Raw genomic sequence first — 20,569 nt, forward strand, 5'->3', positions numbered from 1 at the left:
GTAGGAAGAAGGGGTTGGAAGGGAGAGGCGGCGCTGTAAAGGAGCCCCATCCCTCTCCATCCCCTGCCCTCGGAATCAGGACGCAGCTGCGTGGATGGGGCTTGGGGAGCCGGGAGGCCCTGCCCCATCCTGGCTGGTGAGCCTCCACACAGCCTCCTGCACTGGCCCTGTAGGACACGGAACGCTGGAGGAGGCCTCCGAGGCTAAGCCCGGGTGGCCCAGTTGGTGTGAGGGCCCCGCGCAGGTGGCCGTGGTCCAGGGACCCGTGGAGCAGGGTAGCCTGGCCTAGGGAGCCACCCCCAACACGAAAGGCTGCCGGTGGGATCCGGAGCGCTCCCTTCCCCGGTGCCACCGGGGGCCTCTGTGCCCTCCCCGTCCCATTGGGCCTCGGCGCCCAGGCGGGAGCCCGTTGGCCGGGCCGTGGTCCTCGGGACGCCGGTGCCGGGAGAGCCGCCCTTTCCTCCTCGCGGGCCGCCGCTCACTCTGGGGTGTGTGTCTTTCCACAGCAGTGCTGTGACCTGGGCTACCACGCCAGCCTGAACCGGGCCCTGCGCACCTTCCTGTCGGCCGAGCTCAACCTGGAGCAGTCCAAACACGAGGGCCTGGACGCCATCGAGAACGCCGTGGAGAACCTGGACGCCACCAGCGACAAGCAGCGCCTGATGGAGATGTACAACAACGTCTTCTGCCCGCCCATGAAGTTTGAGTTCCAGCCCCACATGGGGGACATGGTGAGTCCTGCCCGTGTGCGCCGACCCCCGGCCTTGTCTCCTCTGGGGACGCCGCCGGCCCCGCTGTCCCTTTCCCGGGCCTTCCCCCTTGTCTGCTCCAAGAAAACCAAACTGCTTACAGCTTGTTTCCGTGCCTGGGCTAGGAAATGGGAGCTTCCCAACAGAAGGGCTCGTTTTGGGGGGAGAGGCGGCTGCCCCGAGCAGGGACGCCCCGGGAATCTCCAGCAGCCCAGATCCCCCCCGGGCCCTCCAGGCCAGGGGCTGCCCGGATGCTTCTCCAAGGAGCAGCTCCAGCAGGGTAAAAGCTTTTCTGCTTCCCCTTAAGAGCGGTCAGCAGCGTCGACTGTTTGTCCTCAGAAGATAATCCTCTTCTCTGGGAAACAGCAAGACAGCACCTTACCTTGTCTTAGAATCCAGATAAAGGCCCCCTGGCGAGGGCCGTGGTCACCCTTGACCCCAGGTCTTCTCACCTCCTGGCCTGGTGCTTTCTCCACGGAGTCGCCTGGTTGCCCCCCCAATCCTCTTCTGGAGTAGCCTGAATGACCCCGGGCCTTGCTGGGCCTCCGGCAGCCTCTTTCTCCCCTTGGTGGGAAAGGAGTAGAAAGCGGGCAGAGAAAGGGTCCCCCTCGTCCCCCGTCTCTGGGTAGAGGACTCCATCTTCTTTGTGGAGAACTGAATGGAGTCTTGGTGCCGCGGGTGGCATTCACACAGAAGGCATTGAAGCTGGCAGAGACCCCCCAGTGACCCCGGGGAGGCGGGGCCCCCCCAATCAGAGGCCAGATGTGCTCAGCAGTCCTGAGAAGCGGTTGACTCGGCTCTCCGTGCCCCCGGTGGCTCCCGGGCCTCGGGATGCCTGACGGGTGACATCAGCCCGCTGGAGAGCCTCAACCTTGGCCGTGGCCTGTGCGGGCCGCCCAGCTTTCTCTAGTGTGTCTATTCCTTCAGGAGCCAGAATGAGGTCAGCCTCAGATCTGAGAGCCGGCTGAGGCCAGCCCCTCGGCGGGGGAGGAGGTCAGGTCAGATGGTGGGATTGGAAGCCCGTGGAGGGAGAGCTTCCCGCCCAGCCCCCTCCCCTGAAAAGTGCGTCTGTTTCCCCACGCAAGGAGCGGCCCGGTGGGGTCTGCCCATCCCCCCTGGGGAGGGGAGCAGGGGCCCGGGGCTGCTCGTGGGACGCTCGGGGGGCTGGCCGGGCCGTGGGAGACAGAGCAGCAAAGCCTTGCTCTGAGCCGCTTTCCAGGCAGCCGCCAGCCTGCCGCAGGCCCCTTGGGATGCGTGGCGGAGCCCCCCTCATCCGCCTGAGCCTGGGGGAAAGGGCCTGGGGAGGCTCCCTCCTGATTCTCGCACCCAGATGGAGGGCCCTTTGGAAATCCCAGGCCCCGCCACCCTGCAGCTGGAGGGCCCGAGAGTGTGGCGTCTCCAGTGAGGCCGCCTCCTGGCCTCGTTCTTTTCTACTTTGTCTCTGGGTGATCGTGGGTCGGAGGGCAACGTGGCCCCTGGGACCTCCAGAAAGACGCCGGTGATTGACCCAAACGCGGCTCCCCGGGGCCCGGGGCCCTCTCCTCCTGGCAGGCCGGCCGAGGCATGCTTCGCCGCTCCCCCTCGTGTCCAGAAGGAGAAGCGGGGAGCCTCCGGCTCGAAATGGCTTCCTCGTCCTCCTCCTTTCACAGGACTTGTCGTTCGGGAAGAGTTGTGGAAGCTGGAGTGGCTTCTGCTGGGTTAGGCGAGCCTGGGGCTCGTTTTCCTCCCTTCCTCCGGCTCTCCTGACCTTCTCTTGTGCTCCTTCCTCTTGGCAGGCCTCCCAGCTCTGTGCCCAGCAGCCGGTGCAGAGCGAGCTGGTGCAGAGGTGCCAGCAGCTGCAGTCCCGCTTGTCCACCCTGAAGATCGAGAACGAGGAGGTGAGTGGCCATGCCCAGGGCGCGCGGGGGTGTCGCGGCCTTGGCGGCTCGTCCTTCCCGCCAGGCCTACCTGCTGCCCCCAGACTCCAGGCAGCTCCGGGCTCAGCCCCTGCAAAATGCCTTCTCCCCTCCCCGTGTCCTGGCAATGGCGCTTGGCACTGGGCACAATACTGTATCGCCGGAGCCAGCCCTCGAGCCTCTGCCCCTCCGGGGGCAGGCCGCCTCCTTCTGTGTCTGCTTTAAGAAGCAGAGGGAAGGGACGGCCGGGGACGAGTGTTTTCTGTAGGGTCTGCCATGGGCCAGGCACTGGCTGAGCATTGTTACCAATGTGATCTCATGACACCCTCTTCAGGGAACCGAGGCAGACATTCCAGGGACCAAACCTCGGAGGCCAGATTTGAACCCAGGGCCTCTCCTCTCTAGGCCTGGCTGCCCCCAAACAAGCATTCTATTAAGTGCCTCCTGTGTGCCGGCACCGAGCCGGGTGCCAGGGACGCAGAGGTACCCGTGCTCAGGACGGACGGCGAACGAATGCCCTCTTTTAGCCCAGCTTTCACGTAGCTCCAGAAAGTAGCCTGTCACTGAATGCATCCGTCCAGAGCGGGCCTCCCTCTGCTCGGACTCTTCTCGTCCTCGTCCCTCGGCATCTCCCACTGTGCGGCCTCGGTCCGCTGCCCCTCGGGGTCTCTCGGAGGGCAGTCGGGCCCCCCACCGTCCTGCTTCACAGCTTGTTCCCTCTCCGGGGCACGACAGGTGAAGAAGACGATGGAAGCCACCCTGCAGACCATCCAAGACATCGTGACCATCGAGGACTTTGACGTGTCCGACTGCTTCCAGTACAGCAACTCTATGGAGTCCGTCAAATCCACCGTCTCCGAGACCTTCATGAGCAAGCCCAGCATTGCCAAGAGGAGGGCCAACCAGCAGGAGACGGAGCAGTTCTACTTCACGGTAAGGCGCCGGCGGGTGTCTCCAGGGTGCAACCCGCGCAGCCTCCGGGCCGGGGGGGCTTCTGGCTCCTTCCCCCCCCCAAGGATTTTGGATCTGCTTCAAGCGTGCAGCCAGAACATAGCCCGAGAGCTAAGGCAGCCCCCAAAGGGCAAACGAGGAAGGCCCTCATTTTCACGAGCCTCTTAGACAGCCAGCAGGTTTCCATTTAAGGGGTTTCCTCCTCATCCACATGGGCCTGAGGCATGGAGTAGATCTTGGTCATCCCATCCGTTCCCGGGCTCTAAGGAGGAGCTATACAAACCCATCTCAGCCTCAGGAGAGCCGGTGCTTTGGGTCTACCCTAAATCTCTCAAGTTGCCGTCTAAATGCATCCTACACATCACCTTTTTTTTGCAGAAAGTATCCAAAATATTTTTTATCCATCTGTTTCTGTCTCCTTATAGCCAATCTGGCTCTTTAAAAATGGTATTAACAGGCCTGTGAAAGATGTATTTGATTGGTCATTGGCTTTGCTTTTAATTATTATTACTATTTTACCTTTTAAAAATTTTTATTTATTTTTTAAAATAGTATTCTCTGTTTACATGATTCATTTTCTTACCTTCCCTCTCTTCCCTCCCCCTTCCCACAGCTGACAAGCAATTTTTTTAAACCCTTACTTTCCATCTTAAAATCAATACTGTATATTGGTTACAAGGCAGAAGAGCCATAAGGGTTAGGCAACGGGGGTTAGGTGACTTGGTCAGGGTCACACAGCTAGGAAGTGTCTGAGGTGAGACTAGAACCCAAGACCTCCCATCTCTATGTCTGGCTTTCAATCTACTGAGCCACCCAGCTGCCCCGTGGCTTTGCTTTTTAATAATCAAGTTATTTTGGTTATGCCAAATAGAATTTGATGCCTGGACTAACATTTATTTTCTCATCTTCTGACAACCAAAAAATTAAGTTTGCAGATGTGAGATGAAATACAACTAGTGAATAGGCATGCTGAGTTGAATGAGAATTAACTTGTTTCTCAGTCAACAAACAGTCTATAATATGCCCAGTAAAATGAATTTGTCCTCCAACTGTAATAATTTGTGTTTAATTCTGCATTAAATACTGCCTATTCCCCATTAAGAACTAATGATTTGCCTTAAAAAAAACATAAAACCCTTTTTAAGGAATATTGTGGGTTTTTAAAAAATTAGTTGCCCAGAACCTTTTCCATTTATGCTGTCCTAGAGTAAAGAAGACAAATGAATAGGAAATTAACCTATTAATACAATAATGAAATCTGTTCTCTACTTAAACAGTTGGGTTACATAAATGAATATCCTGCTGAAATCCATCGAGGGAAACTGTGCTGGGTTTATATTATTCTATTATTCTGCCTTAGAATCCATACTTAGTATCATTTCGAAGACAAGCCAAAGGGCTTGGAAGGAAGGAAGGAAGGAAGGAAGGAAGGAAGGAAGGAAGGAAGGAAGGAAGGAAGGAAGAAAGGAAGGAAGGAAGGAGAGAAGGAGAGAAGGAAGGAAGGAAGGAAGGAAAGAAGGAAGGAAGGAAGGAAGGAAGGAAGGAAGGAAGGAAGGAAGGAAGGAAGGAAGGAAGGAAGGAAGGAAGGAAGGAAGGAAGGAGAGAAGGAAGGAGAGAAGGAAGGAAGGAAGGAAGGAAGGAAGGAAGGAAGGAAGGAAGGAAGGAAGGAAGGAAGGAAAGAAGGAAGGAAGGAAGGAAGGAAGGAAGGAAGGAAGGAAGGAAGGAAGGAAGGAAGGAAGGAAGGAGAGAAGGAAGGAAGGAAGGAAGGAAGGAGAGAAGGAAGGAAGGAAGGAAGGAAGGAAGGAAGGAGAGAAGGAAGGAAGGAAGGAAGGAAGGAAGGAAGACAGATTGATGCTCTAAAGGTATTGATTTGATTTTTCTGACTAAAAAATATCTGAGGGGCATCTAGGTGGTTCAGTGGATAGAGAGCCAGACCTAGAGGCCCTGGGTTCAAATGTGGCCTCAAACACTTCCTAGCTGTGTGACCCTGGGCAAGTCACTTAACTCCCATTGCCCAGCCCTTACCACTCTTTTGCCTTGGAGCCAATATAGAGTCTAAGATGGAGGGCAAGAGTTTTAAAAAGGGGTGGGGAAGGGGCGGGATTTGGGTTGAACATTAGAAAGAACTCTCAGAATCTGAGGGATTTTCACAACACAGATAACTTTGGAAAGAAGCTGTTGAATCTTTTCTGAAGATTTTTAACACATGCCAGGCTTCTATCTGGATTGTTGAGGTGGGCCATTGCTTTTAATGATTTAAATGATCTTAGGATGTTTTAGAGTATGAAAGTATGCCTTTTTCCCCCAAGCCCTAACCTTCTGTCATAGTCAATACTAAGAATCAGCTCCAAGGCAGAAGAGCGGTAAGGCCTGGGCAGTTAGGGTTAAGTGACTTGGCCAGGGTCACACAGCTAAGACGAGTCTGAGGCCAGATTTGGGTCCAGGTTGTATTGACTCCAGGCCTGGTGCTCTATCCACCGAGCTACCTTGCTGCCCCATCCATCAACATTTATGAAGTGCCCACTCTGTGCTGGGCACCGAAACCGCCCAGGCATGCAGAACGAGCTGAGGACAGGAAACCGCTGGCCCGGGGTGCCGGGGTCAGGAGGGTGGCGAGGCCTCTGGCGGGAGGGAGGGAGCTGGGGAGGAGAGGTCGCTCTTGGGGTAAGAGACTGTTCTTCAGGGCTGTCTAGCTCCTGCCGCCATGGGGCACAGATCCCCGGGCGCAGGGAGCGAGCGGCCTTTGTCTTGTCTGGTGGAAGAGGGAACTTCTCCTTTGCCTAGACAGCCCTCAGAATGCTCCAGACAATTCACAAGACAGTGGCAGAGACGTCCAAGTGGCATCCCTGGGCGGGGCCACCGTCCGGATTAGGGGTGCATTGACCATCTCCCCAGCCTTGGCAGACCCCCCAAAGCCCACAGGTTTGCGGATGTCTGTCCTGCGTCCGGCCCCTCCAAGCTCTCCCGTGTGTCCCCCTCCGTGCCTCTCGCCCCAGCACACGCACACACAGGTCAGTCGGGGAGGGGCCATTCCTCAGGGCGCCCACTTTCTGGTTGCCGCCAGGACGCTCCATAACCCCCAGACAGCATCCTGGGAATTAGAGCCCGCCATTTGTTCGTAGGGCGGGGCGGGGCGGGGCGGGGCGGGGCCAGGCCCAGAGATCTTTGGTCCGCCTGCCTGGTCTACCATCTACCGAGGAGAGCACAGAGGCTCAAGCCCCCAGCCGAGGGGAGAGGGCCGGCTCTACCCCAATCCCCACAGACAAAGGGAGCATTTGCTCCCGTGTGAGCCCCGGGAGGTTCAAGGGAGCCTGCAGAACGAGGCCCGCCTCCAACGGACAGATTTCCCTGGCCAGCGTCAGGAAGCCCCAGGTTAGCTCCTGGCCCTGTGACCCCATGCCGGCCAAGGCTTCTTTCCCTGGGATGGAGCTCTGCAGGGAAGCGCCGGAACTCCCTGCCTTGGAGGTGCCTTCGCGCTTTAGTCGGACCCTGTGCCAGGAGCGTGGGCACACAGAACATTTGGGGAGACCCCCTGCTGCCCAGGGACACTGGGCCTGGTACTGGGCCGAAATCGAGGAACGCCTGTTCTAGAGCTCCAGGCCTGCAGTCAGGAGGCCCCGGGTCCAAATGCAGCCACCCACCCTTCTGAGCTGTGTGACCCTGGGCAAGTCACTTAACCCCGGCTGCCTGCCTCTTGTCCTTCTGTCTTAGAGTTGTTACTAGGACAGAAAGTGAGGTTTTAGTTTAAAAAACGCCTGTTGAATCAAGGACCCCTGTGCAAATAATTAACCACACAGCTTCATAGGATGTGGTGATGGCAAGAGGCGGGAAATGTAGTCCGTGCTTTTTATTGATCCATCTCTCCCTCCATCTCTCCTGTCTGTCTGTCTAGTCACTCATCCACTTATTTTAACCCTTGCCTTCTGTCTTAGAATCAACACTAAGTACGGGCTCCAAGGCAGAAGCTCAGAAAGGGCTAGGCAATGGGGGTTACGTGACTTGCCCAGGGTCACACAGCGGGGAAGGTCCGTGCCTTTTATCAGAAAGGGACGGGAGCAGAAGGCGCCATGGGTGACTGCCCCTGGCCAGCGGCAGTGTCCTTCTCTGGCCTGCTCTGCTTTATAACTTTCCCTCTCCAAGTTGAATAAACAAAAACAACTGAGGGTTCTTCCCAGGATGGGGGTGCAAGTGGGGACCCGACTGTTGCTTTGGATGACCGTCACCTCTGTCCTTCATGGCTGTGCAAGGCTGTTTGAATGGAGCGAGCCCCTGCGCTCGCTTAGGGCACGCACAGGAGAAGGAAGCAAAGATGCCTCTGCCCCAGGGCTGAGCTAGGAGCCTGGCTCCTTAAGGTTAGCTCTTCTGTGAATCCCATCTGACAGCTGTTTCCTGCCTGAAGGGGGAGAAAAAGATAGGGAGGAGGGCGGTTTCATTGTGCTTGGTTGGCAGGGGGAAGCCAGCACCACAATAGCTTCCGCGTCTCGGAGCAGGGTCCCTGGATCCCTCCTTTGCCTCTCCTGCTCCTCCTGACTTGAGAGCTGTGTGGGGTTCCCCTCCCTCCGTCAGCGGGAGGAGCCTTAAAAAAATGAAATCTGGAAAAGCATTTCTGCGCCTCCATGATTCATTAGGTAACGGGCCCCTCGCTTTGTGCTTTGAGTCCTTTTTCTCAAGTCCGTGTGTCTGCAGGGAAGAAGCCGACACATCCGGGGAGTGTGAAGGTTGACAGGGATGGTGAGAGAAGGTAAAGATGGGGCATCGCCGGATGCCTGAACACCCCAGCCTTCCCCGTCCCTTCCTAGGAATGGAGGCGCCCTTAGAGCCCTGGGGCTGCTGGATGGGAGTATTTCTCTTTATTCACTTTATTACCAGTGAGCTTCCATTCAAGATGACCCACGTGCTCGTGCAGGTATCCCTTCCACATTGGGCCTTTACCCCTCAAGGTCTGGGACCATCTCAGGTCAGCATAAAACATTAAATAGGAAGTTTGGAAGTTTTGCAGAAGCCACAGACGACCCATGAAGGCCTACAAATGATACAGAAAAGGTTTAGGAACTCAGAAATATATCAAATCTATGTGTACTATTGCATAATATCAACACATCTTATCTTTTAGCTCCACAAATATGCACAATTTCTTTTTAAAAATTAAAATGAATTAAAAGTTCAACTTTTATGAAAAGAACACGAAGGCCAGCGGACAACACACAGGAGCTTGAAATGTAGAGATAGCTTACTTAACATTGGCTTTTATGTGGCCTGTGACCCAATTTAACCCAAATTTTACAATAAGGTACTGTAAACACCCCATAAAAAGAAAAACATCCAAACTTCTTTTCAGGCATGAAAGGAGGGCTAAACAATTTTCCACAGATGTTCCGGGTCGCTGGGGTACCTCACCCCAACCCCTGCCGTGTGGAAGGGATACCTGTACTTAAATATAATCCTTGCCTAATTGATGCTTTGCAGCTAAGGAAAAAAAAGAAATCTTTTCTCTTGCCTTGGAGCCAAGACTGATGGGGGTAACACTGAGGGAAATCTTATACATAAAAGCCTCTCATCTCATTAATCCGGGCCCTAGGTCATTAAGCAATTTGCCCAGGATTAAATAGCAAAGCCAAGACTAGTACCTCCTGTTCTTCCTCCCTGCCTAGTACCTTAAAAGGGATTTGGACCTTGATTGAATCATCTTTTCTAACCAGGTTTTAGTTCACACTGTTTACAAAACGGCTTACAAGCATTCAGAATACAGTCGAGATCACCTTTTCCATACTTCATGGTATGGGGGTGGGGTCCTTTCCAATCCTGACTGGCCCCCAGGACAGCTTGCTCTTTCAAATGTATTGCATGTAGGCCAGGAGTCCGTCCCAAGGAGGTGGGGGCTGGGGGAACTGGCTGGAGATGGGGTCACTGATCTCCCAGGATTCTAGGAACTTCCTTCTATTTTTGGCCGAATGACCTTGGAAAAGATGCTCCTCCCTTTCTTCCTTTGTTCTTCCATTCAGGAAGAGGAAAGCATCCGACAGGAGTGATATTTCTCAGGAGTTGGGGGGAATGAATGACCTGATGTTGGTAAGGAGCTCTGAAGACAAATACCAAGAGCGTACAAGTCTTTACAAAGAAGGTGGCCCTTCCCCTTGGTATTGGCGATTCTCTGAGAGGCGAGCCTGCTCTAGATACAGGCCTTTCCTGGTTCTCTGCCCTCTCCGACATCATCGGAAAAGCCATCTATTCCTTTTATGACTTTGACAAGCTTTGCCTATTCAATCTGTTCTGCATTAAAAAAAAAAAATTCAGTGGCACAGCTCCCATCTCAACTCCTGAGGGGAAAGGCATGATTATTCATCTCAATCTTATTTCTCAGAGAGCAGAGAGCTGGTTGCATAGACAAGAGTGTGCAGATTTAAAGTAAAATGGTTGAGAGTGTTCACAGGATAGAATCGGAATCATTTAACTTTTTTTTAACCCTTACTTCCTATCTTAGAATCAATAAATAGTGTGTATTGGTTTCTTAATGACCAGGCAATGGGAGTTAAGCAGCTTACCCAGGGTCACGGGCCAGATTTGAACCTAGAACCCCCTGCCTCTGGGACTGAGCCACCTAGTGGACCCCCGGCATCATTTAACGTTGTCCCTCACCGGGCCCCATAAAGCAAAGCTGCCCAGCCTGCTCCCTCGGTATTCGGGATGCAGGTCATACCTGGACACTCCGAATCCTTCAGGATGTAAATGGAATGTGAAAAGGTAATCCATCATCCCTCCTTATCCCATGGTTATTTATTTTAATGGGGACCTGACTGACAGCTGGAGCTAACGAATGAGCTGTGAACATGCATGAACAAAAGGTTTCGGGCATCACCCCTCTGGGTGTGAGGGAGGGAGTTTGCATCCAGCCCCTTTCAGATCAGCCAGCCCAGGTAGACTTTCCGCTGCTTGGGGAGGATTTCCTCCTTCCCTGGGCCTCGGTGGTGGTGGCAGGAGGGCTAATGCCAGGTCCTGGCTTCGGATCCCTCATCTCTGGGCCCTGAGCTGCTCCTGCAGGCCTCCCCGTGAGGCACCGGTTGCTGATTAGGATATCACCCAGCCAGGACTGACAGCAGGTGGAAGCGCTAGCCGTGGGAACAGATGGAACAGGGAAGCCAACAAAGGAATCTGTATTTCCTGCACATGTGCTCCTGCTACACCGCTCTGGGGCCTGGGGGCACACACAAGCAGCGATCCCCACGGGGCCTTTTGTCATGTCCCAGCTTCCTGACCCCTCTGGGGGTTTGCTTGGCAGAGACACTGGAGCACTTGGCTGTTTCTAGCTCCTGTTCATTTTGCAGATGAGGAAACTGAGGCAAATGGGGTTACCCAGGTAGTAAGTGTCTAAGTGGGATTGGAACTTGGGTCTTCCTGGGCCATGAGCTGGCCCTGAACTCGCTAGGCCATCCCTAGTCTGCCTCTGGATGAAATGCCCCAGAAGCCCTGGAATGGGGTCCCTTTGCATCGGCGCTGGCAAGGTCCAGGGATCAGCATCCTGAGAGGTGCCTTCAGCCTCAGGGGGCGCCGAGTCTGAATGCCTGCATTGTACAGCAGCGCTTGTTCAGCCTCTTCACATACTCTGCGGCCCTCCTCTTAGCCTCTAAGGCTGCTCCTAGTGATGAAGAAGGTCTTATTCCAAGTACCTCATCCCACCTGCACGCTGCTTCAGAGCCAAGCCAGCCTGGCCTGCTCGTCCTTGTTCTTCCCTCTAACACTAGGAGAGTAAGGTGGGCCGGCCTGGCTCTTGGAGGGTCTGAGAGCAGCCGCATGGACGCCTCTCCTTAGACTCCTCTGGGCTGGGGTCGCAGGGTCTGGAGACGCAGGCGGACGCTTCCCAGCGGGGGACCCCGGCTCAGTCGTGGAGCCCCACTAGCTAGCCCTCGGGGCTCTCCGGAGACAGAAGGGAAGTCTGTTCCTGCCCTTGGCTTGTCCTGGTTGGTTGTGCCCTAGACAGGACTCTTGGGGCCTCCAGGCAGCTGGGGGGGGCCTTGGTAGGAGCTGTTCTCTCCCTGCCAGGTCCAGAGTCTCACCCCTGGCCCCTTGCTCCCTGCCCCCGCCCTCACAAGAATGAGGAGCTCCAGGAGAGCAGCCTTGAAAAGAGGACAGGCTCTAAGGGGAGCCCAGGCCTGGCAGGTGTGACCTTGGCCAAGTCCCTGGAGTGGCAGGAAGTGGACCCTTTGTCCTGCCCAGCACTAGATCTGGGATCTGATGGTGCCTTGTCTCCTTCTTCCCCCTTCCCAGCTCCACTCTGAAGTCAGGAGGGAATCGGGCGGTAATGAGCAGCCCATTTCCCAAATGCTTCAGCACGAAGCCTGTCCTTAATATCTCCCCTGCGCGCGCCTTGGGGTTGAGCCTGGGGGGGAGGGAGCCGGAGCCTGGCCTGGGGGTGAGTGCAGAGAGGGGGCCGCTTCCCTCGGGGGCTCTGGGAGCTGGGACAGCTAACCTAGAAAGGGGCTCAGGGACAGATTCCCAAGCAAATGGTGGCCCCAGCAGCGCAGGTGGGGGGTGGCAGCTGTCCATCTGACTTAGAGCATCCTTTGCAGACACGGAGTCCAGCAAAGCTGGGCCATCTAGAACCAGGGCAATGATACGGGATTTGTGAACGGTGCCGGTGACCGGCCCAGGCTCGATAGAGGCATCTGGTGAGGCCCAGGAGAGCCGGGCCTGTCCTGTGCCATCTGGCCTTACTCCAGCTTCTCGGACTCGGGAGAGGCCCTGAGTGGGAGAGGATGAAAGGGGATTCAGTCTGAGCTTCTCCGGAGTCAACTCATTTCCATAAAGTCGTCATGCATCCAGAACTGGGGGGGGGGGGCAGCCCCTCCCAGAAAATCTAAGAAATTCCAAGCCTTCCCCAAAGCGGCAACGTGCAGGCGAGGCAGGGAGGAGGCTGGGTGGAAGACGCTGCTTGGGAGATGACCTCAGACGCATCATTGGGGCAGAGGCTGGGGCTGCCATTGGGGTCCCTCCTGGGGTGGAGAACTTCCCGGTTTGCAGCCCCCCTAACAAGTGACAGATGTGTGTCCTTACCCATACATGGAGGGGATTGGCCCCATCCAACGGGGTCTTTCTGCTTGTTCCTCCGAGGAAGCTGCAGGAGGAGATGGCGTCTGAGATGACTCGGAGGCCTCGGGAAGGGAGGGGACACAGTCATTGTGGGCCCAGAAACTTTGAGCGAAGCAGGCCTGGCCCCAGTTTCTGCCCTGTAAGCACTGGCCCCTGTGCCTAGAGCCTCAGCGAAGTGAAAAACAAACCAAAAAAAGCAAATGCCAAGGAGGACTTTGGAGAGTGATTCACGTCGCTGGGCTGGATGGTTTCTTTTCTTTTTTTCTCTGGTCTGGCTTGATTGCTCCTTTTCTCTTTTCCTTCCTCATAGAAAATGAAGGAGTATTTGGAGGGCAGGAACCTCATCACCAAGCTCCAGGCCAAGCATGACCTTCTCCAGAAAACCCTGGGAGAAAGTAAGTAGAGGCGGGCACTACCAGGAATTCAGGAAGCAGCCGGCCTTCTGCCTCTATCCCCGCTGAGCCAGGCTAAGTGGGCACGCTCATGTTTTATGAATATATGTCTTTTTCCAGTGTGTTTGAGTCAGGAGCAACATCCTCCCCTCCCACCCCCCTTGCCAAGGACTGCTTGAGTAATGGCAAGAGGGGAATGCTTAATGAAGCACTAATGGGCATCATCTATTTGTTTAAATGGAGCGTGCTTGCTCTCCACCCGCCCCCCTTGGCCTGCTCTGCCACAGCGAGGGTGAGGGGGCCGATAGATGATGTATCATCCCCGTGCCTGGTGGGAGAGGCCGAGACGGGTGCAAGGAAGTCGGGACACTGGCGCTCCCAGCACCACAGTTTGCATCCTAGATGATCCTTTTTGGGGTGCCCTCTGCCGAAGACTTTCTAGAGAGGGAGGGAGGAGGCAAGGGCAGAGGGTCCGTGCTAGAGCTTTGAGACGGCCCATACACGAGAGAGAGAACAGACCGGCTTTGCAGACACCATTGGCCAAGCATCACCGCCCCAGCTTTGGGTCCCGAAACAGGAAGCCGTGAGCCTGGGTTATGTCATGGGCCGATGACCCAAGCCAGATCCCCGGAAGGTAGCAGGGCAGGGATCTGGGCAGACTCTGGACTTTGTCCACACAACTGACAAGTAGAAAAGGAAAGGCGAAGAAGTGTCCCTGGTGGGGTTGGCCCCAGCCCTGCTGCAGCTGGCCCCCCGCGTCCCGGGGTTCCCAGGTTTGCGCCGCCTCAGGGCCACGCTCCATGTCGGCTCCATTTCTGTGCTGTCCTAAGTCAGCAGATCAGGAAGAAGGAGGAAGATCACAGAAGCCCGTGTGGACACAATTCTTTCCTCGTCTCGAGCAAAGCTGCACTCATTCATTCTGGCCTTCCTTCGAGTCTCTCCTGAGGCTGACCCAGAGAACGTGGGCACCATTCTTCACCTGGGCAGTGTGGACACACACATCATCTGCACACACACACACGCCCCCTCAGCCATTCCCACATAACGAGAGGCCTTTCCACCTGCCTTAATGAAGGTTTTAAGATCTTCTCCACTGGGACCAAGGCCATTTCTCTCAGGGTCTCCCATGGGGCCTACCCCACGCACCGCAAGGACTGAACAGGACATTGAACACAGTCTCTCCTCACAGAAAGCCTGTGCGCTCCAGCGATCAGGTTACTCTTGGCATATCAAGGAGAAAGAGGCTCAGTCTTACTTTCAGCAAGCTAGAAGGGTGACTTCTTTAGGACAAGCAAATTTAAACAGTCTCTGGAGACAGCCCTCTTAGTCCAAGACCCTACGGCATATGTCTACGCACAGACCAACTATAGGGTACAGCAAAAAACGGGTGACCATTTATTATTTCTGCAAATTACTTTAATCTAAAGATGACAAGTTCCAGCAATTTTTAAAAAATAGCAGAAGATTTTCCTATCTGCAAGTCATTATATTTCTGGCTTCTGCCTGCATTTGTCACCATAATGCAAGCGCTCTTGTTGTTGCCACTGAGGGATAATTGATGTGTATGAATATTCCAGGGTGGAAATGGGACAGATGTTGAAAATAATGGCTCAGAATAATATTTTTGCAGATGAGAGGTTGGTGTCAGGAGGGGGAAGGGCTGTGCAAGACACGTTCAACTCTAATCAGCAATTAGTAACCTTGGGGGGGGAGGGGTGCATGCACTCTAATCCCCCAGCCTCCCTTTCTCCTTTCAGAGTTTTTTCTTTAGAGTGGGAAGGAGTGTAGGAAGCAGGCATTCTTGTCCTAGCTTAGGCATGTGCTTAGAGGGTCTTCCCTCCTCACGCCTCACAGCCTAGGGGATTGTCTTAAGTAGAGCTTCATCTGGTCATGCCCTCATGGCCTTTTCCCACCCATCTTGCCAGGCTTTGGGGTTGAATTAAAGCAAATGTAGAAGCCAATAACTCTATCCCCCCACCCATCCCCAGCCAACTACCTAGAACGCTCCCAGTGTTACCAGTCAACAAGAACCCCCCACTGCAGGATTCTAATTTCTTGTCTAGCCACGTGGAATCTGCTCATCTCCCCCTCCCCAGCCTGCCAGTTCCTTCTCTTTGGCTGTGAAAAGCAGAGATTGGCAACCCGAGGACATGGGTTCACCCCTAGAAATCCGTCTCAGAGCGGAGCGGAGGAGCCTGGGCTGTTCTTCAGCATTTCCTGCCCTCAGGAGCCTCCTTTGTGCTAGATAAGGCTGTTCGTTCTTAGCAGAAGGGCTCTGGGGGGCAGGCTCACAGGCCTTCTCCAGAGCTGGGAGCTCCCCTCCCCTTGACCCCTGCCACCCCCGCCTCGTCCCCTGGGCCTTCCCCTCCGGCGTCGTGCAGTCCCTTCTCCACCCTCTTCTCTGCCCAGCGCCTCACTCTCCAACACAGACCTTTTTGGCTTTTGTCTTTCCAATAGGTCAGCGGACGGACTGCTCTCTGGCCAGGTAGGCATTGCTGGGTGGGAGGGCTGGGAGCCCTGGTGGGCTGGGGAGTGGCCCGAAATGGGCCGAGGATCCTCAGAGAGCCTTGGGGAGGGTGTGTGGAAGGAAGGCCCACCAAGAGCTCGAGATGCTTGAGCACGCAGGAGGCCGTGTCCCTGCTGGAGGAGGGAGCGCTGGGCTTTTGGAGTCCCTTGCTCGTGGCCTGAGGGAATACAGATCGTACTTAGTGGCCATTTCCTAGCACTGGAATACTCTTCAGAGTAAAGCAGCAGCTTCCGGGAGAAGGCCCGCCCCCTGGGGACCCCGGAGCCTTGTGAGGGACCCCGGGCCCGGGCAGCCCCGGCGAGGCTCCTGCCTTTCTCGCTGCGCGTAGCCCTCGGATGCCCGGAAGACGCTGACTTAAGGGCTCTCGTGGGCAGCCTCGTCGGGGACTTCTGTTTCAGCCCAGCCTGTCCGCCGCTTGTATCTGCCAACACAAACAATAACCCAGAGGCCATTTGTAATTGCAGACCCATTATTTAGCGTCATTTGCCCGTCGTCCTTTTTCCATATGGGTTATAGTGAAGATCCCCATTCATGTAATAATCTAACTGGAAGGAAACAAGGGAGTTTCTGAAAGCGTATTCTGGGGAGCCGCTGGGTGTCTCAGTGGACGGAGAGCCAGGTCTCGGGATGGGAGGTCCTGGGTTCCAGTCGGACCGCAGAGCCTTCCTAGGTCTGTGGCCCTGGGCAAGTCACTCAACCCGCATGGCCCAGCCCTGACTGCCCTTCTGTCTTGGAGCCAAGATATACGGTAGTGATTCTAAGACAGAAGGGAAGGGCTTGAAAAAGACAGCACGGTAACCGAGGGATCAAAGATTAGAATGAGTCCTCCTGGACTTCTTAAGCTAGGAAAGGCCCTAAGAGGGTCCTCTGGCTCTGAGTGGCCCCCAGAACTCTGTAGTTTTGCCTGAACAAACAAAGCCCATAACAGTCTGTGAATTCAGAGATGATGTTCCCTTGTGGCTGCCCAGGTCAGTTGGTGGTCAGCCAGGGGCTAGGCGACTCCCCTGCCTCCGCCGAACGCTGCCCCCCAGAGAGGCGCTCCTGCACGCGCCCCAGGGCCTGCCCTGCCGGCTCCCCCTCCTGGGCATCCTTCTCACCTTTGCCTCTTTCTTCTTTCTTTCTCCTCCGCTCCTGGACGGCTCCTCGCCGATGTCGGCCCCTCAGCCGCCGAAGCTCCACCATAAGGAAACAGGTAAGGGCGCCCGGGGGGGCCCTCTCCTCCCTCCCCAAAAACCAACACACCGTGCTGATTCTAAGAAGGAAGGGAAGGGTTTAACAAAATACCAAGTCTGGGATCCTAGGCAGAAGAGGGGCGAGGGCTACGCAATGGGAGTTAAGTGACTCACCCAGGGCCACACCGCCAGGAAGGGTCTGCGGCCAGAGTGGAACCCAGGACTTTCTGCCTCCAGGCCTGGGGCTCTCTCTCCTCTGCGGCCCCATCTTTAAGGACCCCACGTCCAGCCCCCACCCCCAGGGCCTCCGAAGAAGCCTTTCGTGACGGTCCGCAGCACCGGCTGTCACTCTGACAGCTTCGGCTGTGGCGAGTCGTTTCTGGGCCGCTGACCCTTGTCCAGAAGCGCCTGCAGGCCCCCGGCACCCGGCAGGGTTCCAGGGAAGGAGTCCAACAGCCCCTTCTAGCCCGCCTGGGCGAGACCGTATAGCGCCTAACCACAGGGTCGGGGCGTTTCTCTTTCCTTTGTGGCTTCTGGGCCAGCCGCTTGGGCTGTTTTTAGTTCCAGTTTTGTGGCCTTCTGATGGGAGACATGCCGGGCATCTGTAGGCATGTCGGGACCACAGGGAGGAGCGTGGCGTGAAAGCACAAAGAAGCAGCTTCCGCTCGGAGTGAGCGATTTCTGCTCCGCGCCTTGCTGCTTTGTATCGGTTCTAAGACAGAGGCGCGGCCAGGGCCGAGTCATTGGGGTTCGGGGACCTGCCAGGGTCACCCCGCCACATCTGAACCCAGGACCTCCGGGCCCCGGCCTCATCTTCTGTGCACTGAGCCACTGATGCACCCCACTTTCCTACTGGGCAGTCACCTCAGTTGTAATGATCACCAACGGCCACCTGCCACAGTAGCGAGCCTTTCTAGAGCACTTAAGTGTGCAGAGGATTTTCACGTCTCATCTGATCCTCGCTATGACTCTGGGAGGTGGGTGTTCTCATGGTGCCCATTTTACAGATGGGAAGAGAGTAAGTGATTTTTTCAGCTAGTCCGTGTTCCAAAGTAGGATTTAAACTTGGGTCTTCCCAACAGGTAGGTCTTCCTAATAGGAGGCTGGGATGTGGATACTCCAAAAATTCCGTTTATCTTTGAAATGCATGGTATTATTATTGTTGTTGTCTAGCAGGAACAGATTTGTCACCACAATCTTTTTTTTTTTTCATATACACCCTTACCGATTGTCCTAGTAACAGTTCTGAGAAGGGCAAGGGCTAGGCAATCCGGGATACGTGTTTGGCTTTTTTTTTTTCATTTTTTTTCTTTTGTGGTCCCTTCTAGATCTGTGTACATGGTCCTAGGATCCTCACAGGTTTGGTGAGAGAGAGATAAAATGCAAAACGACAACCCTGGAAGTCCACGGACTATGTGACCCTGGGCAAGTCACTTAACCTCAATTGCCTAACCCTTATGACTCTTCTGCCTCAGAATTGGCAGCGGCTGCCACATGGTCTTATTTTGTTAGATAATTACCTTTTTATTCCTTTACTTCTAGTGATTATTAATAAATTTTATCAAATATAATACTTGAAGTATTGGACATTAATTTAAATCCTACAGAATTGATCTTAAGATAGAAGGTAAGGGTTTAAAAGAATCTAAAAAATTTTTAAAGACCCTCCTGGGGTTACAGAATAAGATGATTTCTAAATGTTTGGGTTTTTTTTTAATCCAGAATGGATGAACCCTATATTGAGAGGAATCCATATACTAGGTGTCCCAAAATTATTAGTGCTGCTATAAGCATTAATAAAGTTTTATGGCTTAGTAGCATCAAACTACAGTAAGACTTTTGGTGCACCCTATATAGTTCTTTGGCGCTGGCACTCTCTGCCGGTGATTTCAGTCTTCTCTGGTTCATGTTGGGGCATGAAGAGTTCATCCGACCTTATTTTTTCTTTTTCCAAGAATGAGTTGGCAGGCCAAATGTGGACTTGGGATAAGACCCGTCCATGCGCCACATCTCTGCCATGATTGTTTGTTTGTTTGCTTTTTCTTTCTCTCCCTTGGCTCACAATTCCATCAGAGAGAAGTAGCATCTTTTGTGGGGAGGTGCTCAAATCCTCGCATCATGTTATTACTACAAATTACCCTCCCCGGACCCCTGCGATTGCGGTTAATGGTAAAGCCTGGGGTGCCTTCTCCAGGGGTGATTGATTGCTTTCAGAGCTCAGCGATTCAACAACCCAAGGGCAGGATGGGATATCTGGGAGGAAGGAGGACTGATTCTTTTTTCCGTTTTTGTCTGCTGAGAACAGGGATGAATTGGAAGTTTCCCGTCATAGGTGCCAGGGCCCAGAAAGCCGTCCCAGCTTCCCCCAGGAGAGGGTTAGGGCAGGTGGGAGACAGTGTGTGCTGCTGGCTCTCTGTCCCCGGAGTGTCACCCATCTGGGGAGCGCTGTGTGGGCCTGAACCCTTGGAGGAGTGTGTTGTGTAGGGCTGGGTTTGCCTAAGAATTCCAGGATAGACCCCAAACCCAAACAAATCAGCACCTTGTTTTTGTTCTTCCGACCCACTTCCTGGAGGGCAATTCAAACCCAGCAGTGGTTTTGTAAAGAATTTTTCCAAAAATGATTTGTTTGAACTAGTTAAAAAGGCAAACAGGTCAAGACAGAGGACAAATTAGGCAGAATGAGCAACAGAGAGGCAGCTTGTAGGTCCTCGGCCAGTGAGAGGGCAGACAGATTCTGTTCTGTTGAGGAACCTTCACAGACGTTTTGTTGAAGCCCTTGGCTTAGCCTCAGTGCCTGTTCTAAGGGGGGTACCGGGCCGGGGCTGGGGTAATCCAGCCAGAGTGAGCGGGGAGGTCGTTGAGTCCATCCCGCTGCCACCCTCAGGGATGCTTCTCGAGGACGTCTCGGGCTCTGTGCTCAGGCCGTCCTGCCCCGGGTCCTCCGAGAGCATCCTCACTCTAACTTGGATCCTTCCTCGTCTACGTAAGCCCGTTTCCTTTGATGTGGTGCTCCTTGGAAATAAGAAACATTCATCCTGACTTTCAAGTTCATTTTGCTCCCGATTTCTCAGTGAGCCACTTGGAACACGTATGAAGCCGCGGTGGAGCATCCTCAGGCTCCAGAGGATCATTGTCCCCCCCAGGCAGAGGACCGCTTTCTCAGCACATCCGAAGGTGGGATGGCGACTTTCCACCGCCTCCCCAGCCCTCTTGAGTCACACGGAAGTGTTTCTGGTTGGAAACTCTTCTGTGAACTCCTCCAGATTCACCGTTCCTAATCCCTGTCGGAGGCACGTTTCCTTGTGGGTCAGCTCAGTCTCTCAAGGAACACAGAGGGACCCCCGATCTCCAGCCGTCCACAAATGACTGCGTTGGACCGAGGCCGGAAGGCGGTGATGTTCCTTGTCTGCCCAAGTACAATACCAGATGATACCAGTTGATTGTAGAGGATGAGCATTCAATTTCTTTATTTTTTTTCCTTTTCCTTTTCTTAAAAACCAAGACCCTTACTGTCTACATATTGATTCTAAGGCAGAAGAGAGGTAAGGACTAGGCACTTGAGTCTTGCTAAGGATCACCCAACTAGGAAGTATATGAGGCCAGATTTGAACCCAGGACATTCCATCTCTGTGCCTGGTGCTACCCATCCAATGTGCTGCCTCGCTGCCTCACATCTCCCCTTTTTTAAACCTGTACCTTCAGTCTTAGTATCCATTCTAAGACAGAAGAGTGATAAGGGCTGGGTTATTAGGTTTAGATGAGTCGCCTAGGGTCATTCAGTTAGGAAGTGTCTGAGGCC

At 54.4% G+C, this 20,569-nt stretch overlaps 1 protein-coding gene across 13 annotated transcripts in view; it reads left to right on the forward strand.

Moving 5' to 3' along the window:
- Positions 1 to 20,569, forward strand: part of SRGAP2 (SLIT-ROBO Rho GTPase activating protein 2) — a 239,853-nt gene that overhangs the window by 178,623 nt on the left and 40,661 nt on the right. For 10 of the 13 annotated variants that reach the window (XM_056815828.1, XM_056815827.1, XM_056815826.1 and 7 more), the window contains 6 exons: positions 507 to 731; positions 2,525 to 2,626; positions 3,380 to 3,577; positions 12,990 to 13,074; positions 15,529 to 15,556; positions 16,763 to 16,790. In XM_056815828.1, the coding sequence (XP_056671806.1) occupies positions 507 to 731; positions 2,525 to 2,626; positions 3,380 to 3,577; positions 12,990 to 13,074; positions 15,529 to 15,556; positions 16,763 to 16,790 (666 nt within the window). The remainder of the gene's footprint in view (positions 1 to 506; positions 732 to 2,524; positions 2,627 to 3,379; positions 3,578 to 12,989; positions 13,075 to 15,528; positions 15,557 to 16,762; positions 16,791 to 20,569) is intronic. The other 3 variants (XM_056815830.1, XM_056815829.1, XM_056815833.1) reach the window with 1 other exon arrangement.

This window comes from Monodelphis domestica, chromosome 2, assembly GCF_027887165.1.
Source record: "Monodelphis domestica isolate mMonDom1 chromosome 2, mMonDom1.pri, whole genome shotgun sequence".
NCBI classification, from domain to species: Eukaryota; Metazoa; Chordata; class Mammalia; order Didelphimorphia; family Didelphidae; genus Monodelphis; species Monodelphis domestica.